The 13,652-nt window shown below is 43.5% G+C and overlaps 1 protein-coding gene across 1 annotated transcript in view; it reads right to left on the minus strand.

Moving 5' to 3' along the window:
* SFXN2 (sideroflexin 2) overlaps positions 1-13,652 on the minus strand; it is a 98,762-nt gene that overhangs the window by 22,538 nt on the left and 62,572 nt on the right. The window contains exons 5-6 of the mRNA XM_040361883.1: positions 12,207-12,282; positions 1,525-1,610 (exon numbers count right to left, since the gene is read on the minus strand). Of these exons, the coding sequence (XP_040217817.1) occupies positions 1,525-1,610; positions 12,207-12,282 (162 nt within the window). The remainder of the gene's footprint in view (positions 1-1,524; positions 1,611-12,206; positions 12,283-13,652) is intronic.

The following is a 13,652-nucleotide window of genomic DNA, read 5'->3' on the forward strand; positions in this document are numbered from 1 at the left end:
CAAAAACATATAATTTGAGGTCAACCCTTAAGCGTTTCAATTTGTATGCATTCAGGCAGGCCCTTGCACTACATGGTTTTGGTAAATCTGAAGACATAAATCTGCAGAAAATCTAATATTGTGTATGGGGCTTTAGCTGCACAGAATGAATAGACAAGAATAGTTCTGTACAAAGCTTCCCATTTATTTAAAAAACTGAATCATACTCTACACAGTTTACTATGCTTCAATTATGAATGAACAGTCAGTGATCGGAACAAGCACCAATTGTCTATTCAGACAAGGAATGGGTCGGTAAATAGCAGTTTACTGGCCCTTTCTCTGCTCTCCATCCTGACATTATTTAAAGACTAAGGCCCCTTTCAGACAGGCGGACCGTATGTCCGCTTTTTCATCCATCCGTTTGCGGATGAAAAAGGGACATACATTGGTCCCTATGTGATTGCGGGTGTCAGCGGATAAACATACGCTGACACCCGTAATCACCCGCCTTCGCAAAGATCCGATTTTGCGGACGGAAGAAAACCCTATTTTTTCTTCCGTCTGCGGATCGGATCGGATGAACACGGACATACGGTCCGTGTTCATCCGATCCCCCCATAGGGGAGAGCGGAGAAAAGACAGGGCGGTCCCTGCACAGTGTGCGGGGACCGCCCTGTCAGCCGCCGGCTCAGCGGGGATTTACGGAGCGATCCCCGCTGAGCTTACGGACACACGGAGGCGGATCAGTAAGGCCCTAAGGACATTATGCACAGCTAATGGACAATTTGAAAAGTTATACTGTTGAAAACTAGGGGATATTGTGGAAGGCTGAGAGACATTATGGAAAGGTAGATTGTAGAGGACCAAGGGATGCTCTAGAGCAGGGATCTCGCAGACATTCACAGGCATGATGGAAATTGTATTTTGGGAACAACTATAGAGCCATAGTTTGGAGACCCTTGCTCTAGAGCAGGGGTCTGAAACTGGCAGCCCTCCAGCTGACGCAAAACTACAAGTCCCATCATGCTTCTGCCTGTGGAAGTCATGCTTGGAACTGTCAGCCTTGCAATGCCTCATGGTAATTGTAGTTTGACAACAGCTGGAGGGCCACCAGTTTGAGACCTCTGCTCTAGAGGGTTTAAAATCAGGCTTGCTTTTGCATAGAAACCAATCAGCTTCCAGGTTTAATTGCCAAAGCTTAATTGAACAAGCTGAGGTTAGAAACTGATGTACTACCATGCACCAGATTCTGAGTGTACCAGTTATAGTGAATCTACCCCTAAGTGACAATGTGGAAAACTATAGGGGAACTGTAGGAAGGGGACAGCATATTGTGGAAGACTAAGGGACATTGTGGAAGAGAGTTTGATGTACTCCTCATTGAGGTAGCAAATGACAGTTGGATTTGTGTTGTCAAACTCTTATACACAATAAAATGTTATGGTAACAGGCAAAAGAAAAAAAAAATGATTTGAGAGCAATATAAGTAAAATTTTCATAAAATTGATTTGTTTTAACAACGCAATAATACAGTGAACTTACTGCTGTCTCATCATAGGAATGTTGACACAGTTGGCAGCAGCAACAGCAGCAAAAGGAACCCAACGAGCAATCAGCGGCGGAGCTTTCTGGAATATTATTGAATTCGCATGTTAGCATATTTCATGAATGGTTTCAGATAATACCCCTAGTAGTACATCATTTGCATATGTATGAAAACACCTACAGGCCCAGTAAGGCTGTATGCCTACATATCAATATAGCGTTAAAATAGTATAGCTAAAAGCCAACATGTTAAAGGTTTGGCTATAGTAGGCGAGTGTAAAAACCCTGTCAGGTTTCCATTGCTGTCTGTGTTTTCACTGGGGAGATTAAAGGGGTTTTAAAGGTTTGATTTTTATTTTCTAAATAGGTTCCTTTAAGCTAGTGCATTGTTGGTTCACTTACCTTTTCCTTCAATTTCCCTTCTAAATGTTTTTTTTCTTTGTTTTCTTTGTCTGAATTTCTCACTTCCTGTTTCTCCTCAGTAAGGTGTTCTAAATGACTTTCCACCGCTCGGATGATGGTGGAAAGCTTACTTAGGAGAAACAGGAAGTAAGAAATTAAAAAAAAAAAAACATTAATAAGGGAAATCGAAGGAAAAGGTAAGTGAACCAACAATGCACTAGCTTAACCACTTAAGGACCACCTCCTGCACATACACGTCGGCAGAATGTCATGGCTGGGCACAAGCACGTACAGGTACGTCCTCTTTAAGTGCCCAGTCGCGGGCGCGCGCCTGCGACCCGGTCCGAAGCCCTGTGACCAGCGGACCCAATCGTCGCTGGAGTCCCACGATCGGTCCCCGGAGCTGAAGAACAGGGAGAGCTGTGTGTAAACACAGCTTCCCCGTTCTTCACTGTGGCGCCGTCATTGATCATGCCATCCCTTTTATAGGAAAAACACAATCAATGACGTCACACCTACAGGCACACCCCCCTACAGTTAGAAACACAAATTAGGTCACACTTAACCCCTTCAGCGCCCCCTTGTGGTTAACTCCCAAACTGCAATTGTCATTTTCACAGTAAACAATGCATTTTTGATGCATTTTTTGCTGTGAAAATGTGTCACGGAAGCATGAATCAGACGTACAACATAAATAAATGAATAAGGAGATTTTATTGAAAATCAAACAGCAAGATCAAAGTCCATGCTGACGATCGAAACCGCCAGAAGAGTCGTCCAACAGAGCCAGGGTCGATAGCCAGAGATGGGAGTCAGCCAAGCCGGAGTCTGTAGCCAGAGACGGGGTAAAACGAAGCCGGGAACCAGAAGGAACGTCCGTAGCCGGGTTGGTCACCAAGAGCAAACAGCACGATCATAGATGAGGTATCAGACGAGAGGCCCAAGCAAGGAAATGCTGCAGCTGCCATCATATATATATGCTGAGCAGCCAGCTCCTCCCAGTGGAAGGGAGGAGCCGCAGGGTGAGGCAGGTTACAAGAACCCCATGAAGCAAGATGGCTGCCAGCACATGTCAGTGATGAGAAGTCTGCAAATAGGTAAGACCATGACAAAATGGTCCCAAAAATGTGTCAAAATTGTCCGAAGTGTCTGCCATAATGTCACAGTCACGGAAAAAAAAAAAAAAAAATCGCTGATCGCCGCCAATAGTAGTAAAAAAAAAAAAAATTAATAAAAATGCAAGAAAACTATCCCCTATTTTGTAAACACTATAAATTTTGCGCAAACTAATCGATAAACGCTTATTGCAATTTTTTTTAACCAAAGATAGGTAGAAGAATACATATCGGCCTAAACTGAGGAAAAAAAAAATGTTTAAATATATTTTTGGGGGATATTTATTTTAGCAAAAAGTAAAAAATATAGAATTTTTTCAAAATTGTCGCTCTATTTTTGTTTATAGTGCAAAAAATAAAAACCGCAGAGGTGATCAAATACCACCAAAAGAAAGCTCTATTTGTGGGGAAAAAAGGACGCCAGTTTTGTTTGGGAGCCACGTCGCACGACCGCGCAATTGTCAGTTAAAGCGACGCAGTGCCGAATCGCAAAAACTGGCCAGGTTCTTTAGCTGCCTAAAGGTCCGGGTCTTAAGTGGTTAAAGGAACCAATTTAGAAAATAAAAGACAAACCTTTACAACCCCTTTAACCCTCATCATTTTTCTTGGGGTTTAGAAGAAGAAAGTAACAAAAAAAAAAAAAACATAAAAGGGACAAAGACAGCAAACGTGAACAAGAATTTTCTCCATTCTGTACTGTATCCAAAACTAAAGTTTTTATTCTCCTTAAAGTGGAAGTAAACCCTTCTATTTTATAGTTTCAAAAAACAGTTAACATTCCCGGCATGCCGGAAATGCTAGCTGTCACATTGATTGTGCTCTCAACCACACTGTCAAACCAGCCAATGACCGGTGTCATAATGGATCAGATGTGCAGCAATATGGCAGTTGCAGATTAAACAGAGGCCAAGATGGCAGCTTCCTTGGCTAAAAACAATAGTAGGGTTTACTTCCACTTTAAATGTATTATTTCTAGGTCATAGGTGGGGACAAAAATAAAAAAAGGAGGAAAATTCATTAGATTGTCATGTGAAATGAACATATTGCCCTCATTTTACACAAATTATTGTCACACAATCGAAAAACAGAAAGACTGGTGTTTTGAAACATCTATGGGCCTACAAGGGTCCTGTGGGATGTTCTGCCTCAATAAATCCCCTTTTAATAAAATGGCAAAGTTCACAGTAGCATATTAATATCCTGCAATTGGTCTCCAAAGTGTTGAGTCATGCCAGTTTATATAAATGATGGCACCATAGAGTGCAGCAAAGCTTGGTTACAATCACAAATGTAGGCTTATCTTCTTTGATAACCAGGCAGCTTCTTATCCTATCCTGCTGCTGCAAGAATACAACAGGCATGGCAAATACAACATATGCATTGTTCTTTTTATGTCCTCCAACCCCATCCTACCTAAAAAAGAGCCTTTCTTAACATCTGTACAGATGCTTCAGTGACAGTATGATAGGTATACCCATACAAAATGCAGCCTCCCGAAGCTGTCTGCCACATGACAGCCTATCAGGGAACATCCAGTGATATATTGGGGGGGAAAAACAACATCAGCTATGAGCAATGCAGGATATGCAGCTTAAAAGCTAAAATCCCTGATGGTTCATTAGAACGAGATCTCCAAACGTTCTAAACCAAGGGACCAGTTTACAGACTTTAGGGGGGGGCTGGCTATGACCAGTGAGAGCAAAAAGGCCCCCCGCATCAGTGCAGGGCCGGTGCTACCACTAGGCAAACTCCTAGGGCGCCCGGCCACAGGTGTTCCTACTCTTTTCTCTCTGCAGCAAGTCTCAGCATCAGCAGGCAGCCGCCGCTCCATTCACACATAGTGTCAGCGGCGGAGGACTGTGTCCTGAATAAATGCAAGCAAGCAAACATTCATTGATTGGCACTGGTGAGGCTGCATTGATGGGCGCTGGCGAGCCTACATTTAATGGGCGCTGGCGAGCCTTCATTTGATGGGCGCTGGTGAGGCTGCATTTGATGGGCGCTGGTGAGGCTCCATTTGATGGGCGCTGGTGAGGCTCCATTTGATGGCCGCTGGTGAGGCTGCATTTGATGGCCGCTGGTGAGGCTGCTTTTGATGGCCGCTGGTGAGGCTGCATTTGATGGCCGCTGGTGAGGCTGCATTTGATGGCCGCTGGTGAGGCTGCATTTGATGGACGCTGGTGAGGCTGCATTTGATGGACGCTGGTGAGGCAGCATTTGATGGACGCTGGTGAGGCAGCATTTGATGGACGCTGGTGAGGCTGCATTTGATGGACGCTGGTGAGGAAGCATTTGATGGACGCTGGTGAGGCAGCATTTGATGGACGCTGGTGAGGTTGCATTTGATGGGCACTGATGAGGCTGCATTTGATGGGTGCTGATGAGGTTGCATTTGATGGGCGCTGGTGAGGTTGCATTTGATGGGCGCTGATGAGGCTACATTTGATGGGCGCTGGTGAGGCAGCATTTGATGGACGCTGGTGAGGCAGCATTTGATGGACGCTGGTGAGGCTGCATTTGATGGATGCTGGTGAGGCTGCATTTGATGGGCGCTGGTGAGGCAGCATTTGATGGGCGCTGGTGAGGCTGCATTTGATGGGCGCTGGTGAGGCAGCATTTGATGGACGCTGGTGAGGCAGCATTTGATGGACGCTGGTGAGGCTGCATTTGATGGATGCTGGTGAGGCTGCATTTGATGGGCGCTGGTGAGGCTGCATTTGATGGGCGCTGGTGAGGCTGCATTTGATGGGCGCTGGTGAGGCTGCATTTGATGGACGCTGGCGAGACTGCATTTGATGGGCGCTTCATTACAAAGGTGGGGTTTATATGGGCAGGGAAAAGGGAGTGGAGTCAGGGGAGGAGCCAATGGGGCATGGCAAAATGAGGTTTTAGCCTAGGGTCTCAAAAATCCTTGCACCAGCCCTGCATCAGTGGAGTAGTCAATGGGGAGCCTTTACAAAAAGGCAGACTGTGCACTTTGCAAGTACAGTTGCACTCATTTTCCCCAGAGCTTAGTGAATGTGCTGAAGCTCTGCTGATTTCCACTATTCACTTTACACCATTTCTATTATGTGCAAGCAAAAATGCAGTTTTCTTTATTTCCTTGCACTTGATTGGGTATTCTTTACCAAGTGAAGCTTTACCACATTGATTAGGCTCTGGGGAAAATGAGTGCAACTGTACTTGCAAAGTGCACAGTCTATTTTCTTTTAGTAAATCAACCCAATGCCTAAAGCCGACCATAAACATGAATCCCTAATGAACAGGCCGAGATTCTAACCATGTAAGTGCAGGCTGATTGTACTCAAGTCAATCCGTCGATCGACCTGGGTACAATGAGCATATCAGATATGTTATGCCCTTTGTTGGAGTCCCCATATGGCTTTGTGGTATGTGTGAACAGCTTATCTGAATATAATCATGTAAAAGTAACATTGATGTAGTGCACCCGGTGAGAAAGATTTAATCTTTCCTGAAGAAGCGCACAATGACCTGAGAAACTTGTAGAAAAAAATACACATGCCTTAGTCCATGAATAAATGTCTTTAATATAAAATGTGTACTATGTGAAGTATTTACTATACAAGGCTACATGGCAAAGCCACTGTGCATCAAATTCTAGGAACAATAGAGGTCATTTCTCCTTTCCTCCCTTTAGCTTTAATCAATACTGATATTTTAAACATAAACTATTTAAATATTTTTAGGCACCCTTAATAGTTCACATAAAGAAAGAGAAGGTTTTAAAAAAGCATTAGAGGAAACAGCTTTTTTTGAATACCCAAGGACCCACTATTACTTATTTATTAAAGGTGTATATTTATTGCTGACAATTTATGCTGTGCTTTGAATATACTATATTCACATCAGTCCCTGCTCTCAAGAAGCCTAAAATCTAAGGTCCCTATCTCACATTCATACATACACGCACACGCTCATACCGGAGGCAAATATATACAGGAGCCAGTTAACCTACCAGCATGTCTGTGGAGTGTTGGAGGAAACCAGAGTAGCCAGAGGAAATCCACACAAGTGCAGGGAGAACATGCAAACTCTATCCAGATAGTGTCCTAAAAACGATTTGAACTGAGGACCCCAGTGCTGCAAGGCAGATATGCCAACTACTACTAAAAGCACTGTGCTGCCCGTGCACATATCTGCATATGAGTGCAGTGGTGCATTACCACAAACATTAACATGCACTATATTGGGTTTGGGGTGCCAACACACCCTATGGCACTGAAAAACAGACCCGACACAGCACACCACATGGTGGCGCACTACTATTCAATGAATAGTGCATTGGGAGTGACATTCAGGGGGTTATTTACGAAAGGCAAATCCACTTTGCACTACAAGTGCAAAGTGCACTTAAAATTGCACTTGGAAGTGCAGTCGCTGTAGATCCGAGGGGGACATGCAAGGAAAATAAAAAACAGCATTTTAGCTTGCACGCACGTGATTGGATAAAAAAAAATCAGCAGAGCTTCCCCTCATTGTAGATCTACCCCTCAGATTTACAGCTACTGCACTTGCAAGTGCACTTTCAGTGCAATTTCACTTGTAGTGCAAAGTGGATTTGCCTTTCGTAAATAACCCCCTCAGTGTACATCTGGCGATAACAAAACCACCCTTAAACTCATTATACGGCCTTTAGTACAGTATACACCCAAGTCAAATCATTTGGGGCTTGATGATTTATTAAGCTAGGGGCAGGCTGAACCAGGCTCCTCTATTCAATCTGACAGCATATATTTAGCAATGGATTTATCATATTTTTTTTTCTGTAATCCGGGTCTGCCAAAAACAACATTTTCACCCACACCTGTATCAGATTTAGACTTGTGACCCTTTGTACCATATAACAGATGCACACAGAAGGAGTTGGGGATTTATATTAGCGCAGTTCCTTGTCTAACCAGTAGAGGGAGGATTTTACGAATTATACAAAGAACGCGTAGCAAACCTTTTTTTTTTATATAAATAACAGAACGCTACGTTTATATTGTCTCTGCATTTTGGCCGACCAATTTTCTCCCGCAGTCCTGGGTTCTCAGAAATTTTCTGCAGCAGTGATGTTTAATGGCTAACAGGAAATCTGCAACCTTCATTTACAAATTTCACAGGTTACCTTGCAGCTCTTTACATAAACCAACCTGTGTTTAAGGATTAGTGATCCTTTAAGTGGTCGGAAACACGTGGTCGATGTAAAACATTAATGTAGGTGTTATTTTTTGCCAGCTCTGCAGTTTCATGAATAGAGACTATTAATGCATTACGGAGATGAAGACTTTTCTAGCTGACAAACTGACTACATAGACATCTTATGTGGTTACTGGTTAAAATAGATAAAAGCCGGAAAGTAAACCTATAACCGTGTTTTTACCGACACATTACGTTCATATATTCTCTATAGCAGGGGCACTGAAATAAAATTCACGGGGGTCCGGTCAGTAAATTTTCTTCTATCGGAGGTCGGAGTGTCATATTGGTGAGGACTTAGATCCTACACATCACAGCCTCCCGTGCATGTCATGATTGTTTTCTATTGCCCTTGTAGATACCTGTGCATTTCTAGAGCAGAAAAAACAGATCTCTGCACAAGTGTGAACAAGCCCTTACATCAGTGCCCTCAGTCCCCCCTTAAAAGCACATCCCTTCCTTTTACATCACAGTCCCCCATCAGAGACCCCCCAACCCATTACAGACTGTCACGTCACAGCGTGTCCTTTTAAAGGACCCCCTCCATTACAGACCCCTCCATCACATACCCACCACCCCCATCACAGATCCTCTCCACCACAGACCCCCCTCCATCACAGATCCCTCTATCACAGACCCCCAACCCACCACAGACCTATCACAGACCCCCCACTCCACTACAGACCCCCCACCCCATCACAGACTGCTGGACCTAGTGCTCCAGCACAGACAGACCACCCACAGAGATGAGTACAGTGGGGACTGTGTGGGGGTAAGGAGGGTGTACGTTCACACTTTCATTTTTTCTGAAAAGGTGAAATAATCCCCTTAATGAGTGAGCGAGTGAGTGAGAGACTTGTAAAGCGCAACACATGCAAACTGAATCGCCTCTGGGCGCTGTATCCATTTCATGGGTAAGGAACCCCTTAACCTCAGAAGAGATGGGTTTTAATCTTTCTCCTGAAGGCCAAGTGGTCCGACTCCAGTCGGATGGTGGTTGGTAGTGCATTCCACAGGCGGGGTCCTTGGACTGCAAATCTTCGATCTCCTTTGGACTTGTATCTGGCTTTGGGTATCTGGAGGAGGTTTTGATTGGTGGATCGCAGAATGCGATTGGGGTTATGGGCTTTTATTTTTTCGCATGTTAATGTTAATTAAGTTTTTTTTGTATAAAGTGGAGAAGATTTATCCCATCTAGTTTATTTCTTATTGGTATGTCCACATTGGGGAGATATTCCCTTACTTCCTACTCTGGCGTAATCCTCTCTCTGGGGCAAGATGCAAGGGTAAATCTCTGCAATCGGGGGTACAGACAGCTGTACCCCTGTGCCTACTCAGTCAAAGCAAAAGCTTTGAATGGAGCTGGGATTTTATATCTGTAGTATGAGTGAACAGGTTCATATAATGTTAATTCTTAACAATCTTTAATTTACAGTAAAGTAATACAGCTTCAGCTATACATTATAATGCAATATCAATTTTGTTAATATGAAAAAAAATCCTGTCAAGTATACACATTGCAAGGTTTTAGCAAACCTTACGGTAGATCTTTACATGATCTTGCCCTATAAATATTGAGATATGCCAAAGCAGTACATTTGGTGAAAGTCAATGTTAAGTGGAAGGGCCTGCTTCCAGTCATTGTTAAGTGGAAGGTCCTACTTCCTAGACCCTTCCTAGTAGAAGGGTCTTCCTGCTACAATCATGTGATTTGAAAGCTAAATCACAGAAGCAAGAAATAACATGACTGTTCAATCTGGATGATCCAACAAGGAAGCCGAGCCATGCTTACTCCCTTCTCTGGAAGTCAGAATCTAACCAAAATCCATGAAGGACCTTATCTGCAGAGAAGAAGGAAGGGGGGTAGAGCCTGGTAGACACTAATGCCGCGTATACACACAATCAGAATTTCCGACAACAAATGTTCGGAGGGAGCCTTTTGTCGAAAATTCGGACCGTGTGTAGGCTCCATCGAAATTTTCTGTCGGAATTTCCAACAACAAAAATTTGAGAGCTGGTTCTCAAATTTTCCAACAACAAAATCTGTTCTCGTGAATTCCGTGTGTAGCCAATTCCGACGCACAAAGTTCCACGCATGCTCTGAATCAAGTACGAGACGGAAGCGCTCGGTCTGGTAAAACTAGCGTTTGTAATGGAGATAGCACATTCGTCACGCTGTAACAGACTGAAAAGCACGAGGCTATAAAGCGCGAATCGTCTCTCAAACTTCCACGAACACGACTGGTATTGAACTTTCCCTTTAATAGTGCCGTCGTACGTGTTGTATGTCACCGCATCCTTGGCGATCGGAATTTCCGACAACATTTGTGCGACCGCATGTATGCAAGACAAGTTTGAACCAACATTCGTCTGGAAAAAATTCACGGTTTTGTTGTCGGAATGTCCGATCGCATGTATGTGGCATAATAGTTTTTTTTTTTCCAACCAACCAAAAAGACTGCTCCATTCGGAACCACTGTATTAGCAGTCCAACTTGAGTACAGCGATCTCATCCCCGCTGAGATGTTGCGTTCTGCCACCGGAACGACGCCCCACCAGAACACTCCGGTCAGTGGTCCCTGCCATTGGCTGTGAGCGCTGATCGGGAATCGGTTGGCTGCTGGTTTTCCAGCATTCTGGTCCAACAGAAACCGGCTGACATAAACACGGGCTGAATGTCGGCTGGTTTTTACTGAACTGGCTCTCCCAACATTTGGCCAGTTTGACTCTTCTCTCTGTCCTCATTCGTGTGAATATGTAGCTTGAATTTCAGCTAAATCAGTTGCAATTTAAGCAGTGAGTGACCCTATTGGGCAGATAGAAAATTGTTGGCCAAACAGTGACTGCATCCTATCAGATATAGCCACTGTACTGCTTCTATGACACGGGAGGTTCAGCTGTCTAAATACAATAGCCAGCGGTGCAGGTCCCACTATACATGCTGTCTAAAGTGAAAGGAGGAATCTAGTAACTTCTTCTTGTTCAGTCCACTGGCTTAATTAAAGAAATCTAAGAGGGTATGACTAGCTTAACACAAGCTCCTTATTAGGGCTGGGGAAAAAATCGATTTGAATCGTGTTGCGAGGGCAAATCTATTCAGATTTTGACCAAAGCGATTTTTTTTTTTCATAGGACTGGCGCTCTGTGGAGCAGGATTTTTTTAGGCGAGGCCGCGGCTTCGGCCTAGACTGCTGCCTTTTCCCAGGATCGCGGCGGACTAGGCTGAAGCCACGGCCTCGCCTAAAAACTTAGGACCAGCGAGGTGTCTATCAAAAAAAAAACGTTATTCGAATCGTGAATCAAGTTTTTTTTTTTAAATCGCTGATTTTTTGGGGGCCAAAATCGCCCAGCTCTACTCCTTATATTCAGATCTATGTACAGCAGTAACCTAGTGCTATACCTACTGGCTCTTAGTATTAAAAAGGAAGTATTTATATGCATTTCACATTTACCCAATTAACAATATACTTTGAGAATATATATATATATATATATATATATATATATATATATATATATATATATATATATATACACACACACATATACATACACACATACATACACACACACACACACACACACACACACACACACACACACACACACACACACACTGTGCCTAGTGCACTCGCTGTAAATACTAGGGGGACATGAAAGGAAAATAAAAATAATTTTAGCTTGCACATGATTGGATGATAAAATCAGCAGAGCTTCCCCTCATTTCAGATCTTCCCCTATATATAACACACACATACATACATACATACATACATACATACAGCAGTCCTTCAATACAATATCAAAACTTTGAACAGTATGCGAAAAGTTTTAGTTGTATTTATCTGGAAAAGCAATTGCCTTTGCTTTCCTTTAACCCCAATTTCCATTGAATGTTTCAGCTATATTAAGTCTGTGTTGCTGAAAAAAAAACACACATAGAAATGGCGTTGTCCATACCTTGGTATACAGGTTAAGCCCCACTGCTGTAGCCAGCGCAGTGCTGGTAGCTGTCAAATAGGCCACTCCGATTTGCCTACAAAAAAAAGACCAATACGCCAATAAATTCCAGGACACAGAAGACGGTTATGGACAGAATGCTTAATGTAGGCAACCTGAATTTGAACGCAACCCTTTTTTATGGAATAGCAATTCCATTCACATGGAGCCAGCAATGGCAAACATTACCATTAAAACCAATACATAATCAGAATCATAAACTTGAACAGGAATAATTTACTGAATATTCCATTACACCATTTACCTTTCCTAGAGTGTTCTTTACAGTCAGACCTGTGTTTTGCCTGTGCAGGTAACATTAAATAGCCCCACCCCCAGCGGCACATACTCACCCTTCCTTCACACCAGTACCCCTCTGTTCAGCCACTGAGAGAAAAGAAAATACATAACATGTCACTCACTTCCACTCCTTTAATTTGATAGCACTAGTGGGCTTGTGATTGGCTCAGCCAAAAATCCTGTATGTCAACCCAAAACAGGGCTTAACCACTTCAATACAGGGCACTTTTACCCCCTTCATGCTCAGGCCAATTTTCAGCTTTCAGCGCTGTCACACGTTGAATGACAATTGCGCGGTCATGCAACGCTGTACCCATATGACATTTTTATTATTGTTTTTCACACAAATAGAGCTTTCTTTTGGTGGTATTTAATCGCCGCTGGGTTTTCTATTTAGCAAAAAAAACGAAAAAAAGAAAAGAGAAAATTTTGAAAAAATTAAGTATTTCTTAGTTTCTAAGTTAATTTCTTAGTTTTGTAAAAAAAGTTTTCTCATTCACTGATGTGTGCTAATGAGGTGGCACTGATGGGCGCTAATCTGCCGTGCTGATTGGCACTGATAAGCAAGACTGATAGTTGGCACTTATGGGCAATGATAGGTGGCACGGATTAGGGATGAGCTCCGGCGTGTTCGCACACTCCAGGAAGTCGTCACTGCGCTGCGCTAATCACAGGCAGGGAGACATTTCCCGATCTCTGCAGCCACGCATCGGGACAATGTCTCCCTGCCTGTGATTAGCGCAGCGCATATCCGAATTCCTGCTGCTGAGAAAGGGGAAAGAACAACAGATATGACACAGACTGTGTCAAGGGAACAGATTGGGCAGAGAGAAAAGAAAAGAGGTGCTTGGACAAACTCTGTTGCCAGGGAGACACAAAAGAGGTAAACTTATAAGGATAGCATCTTATCTGATCTCCTTAATATTCTCTCCTTTCTCCCTCAGCATAGGCAGAACTTTTTCAGATTTTCAGGCGGTTTAGTGCTAAAAATAGCACATAAATACCGCCTGAAAAACTCCTGCCCTGCAGTCTCAATCTAAAAGCCAGAGGGCTTTCACACTGAGGCGGTGCGCTAGCAGGACGGCTCCAAAAGTCCTGCTAGCCGCA

This window comes from Rana temporaria, chromosome 8 (assembly GCF_905171775.1).
Source record: "Rana temporaria chromosome 8, aRanTem1.1, whole genome shotgun sequence".
NCBI classification, from domain to species: domain Eukaryota; kingdom Metazoa; phylum Chordata; class Amphibia; order Anura; family Ranidae; genus Rana; species Rana temporaria.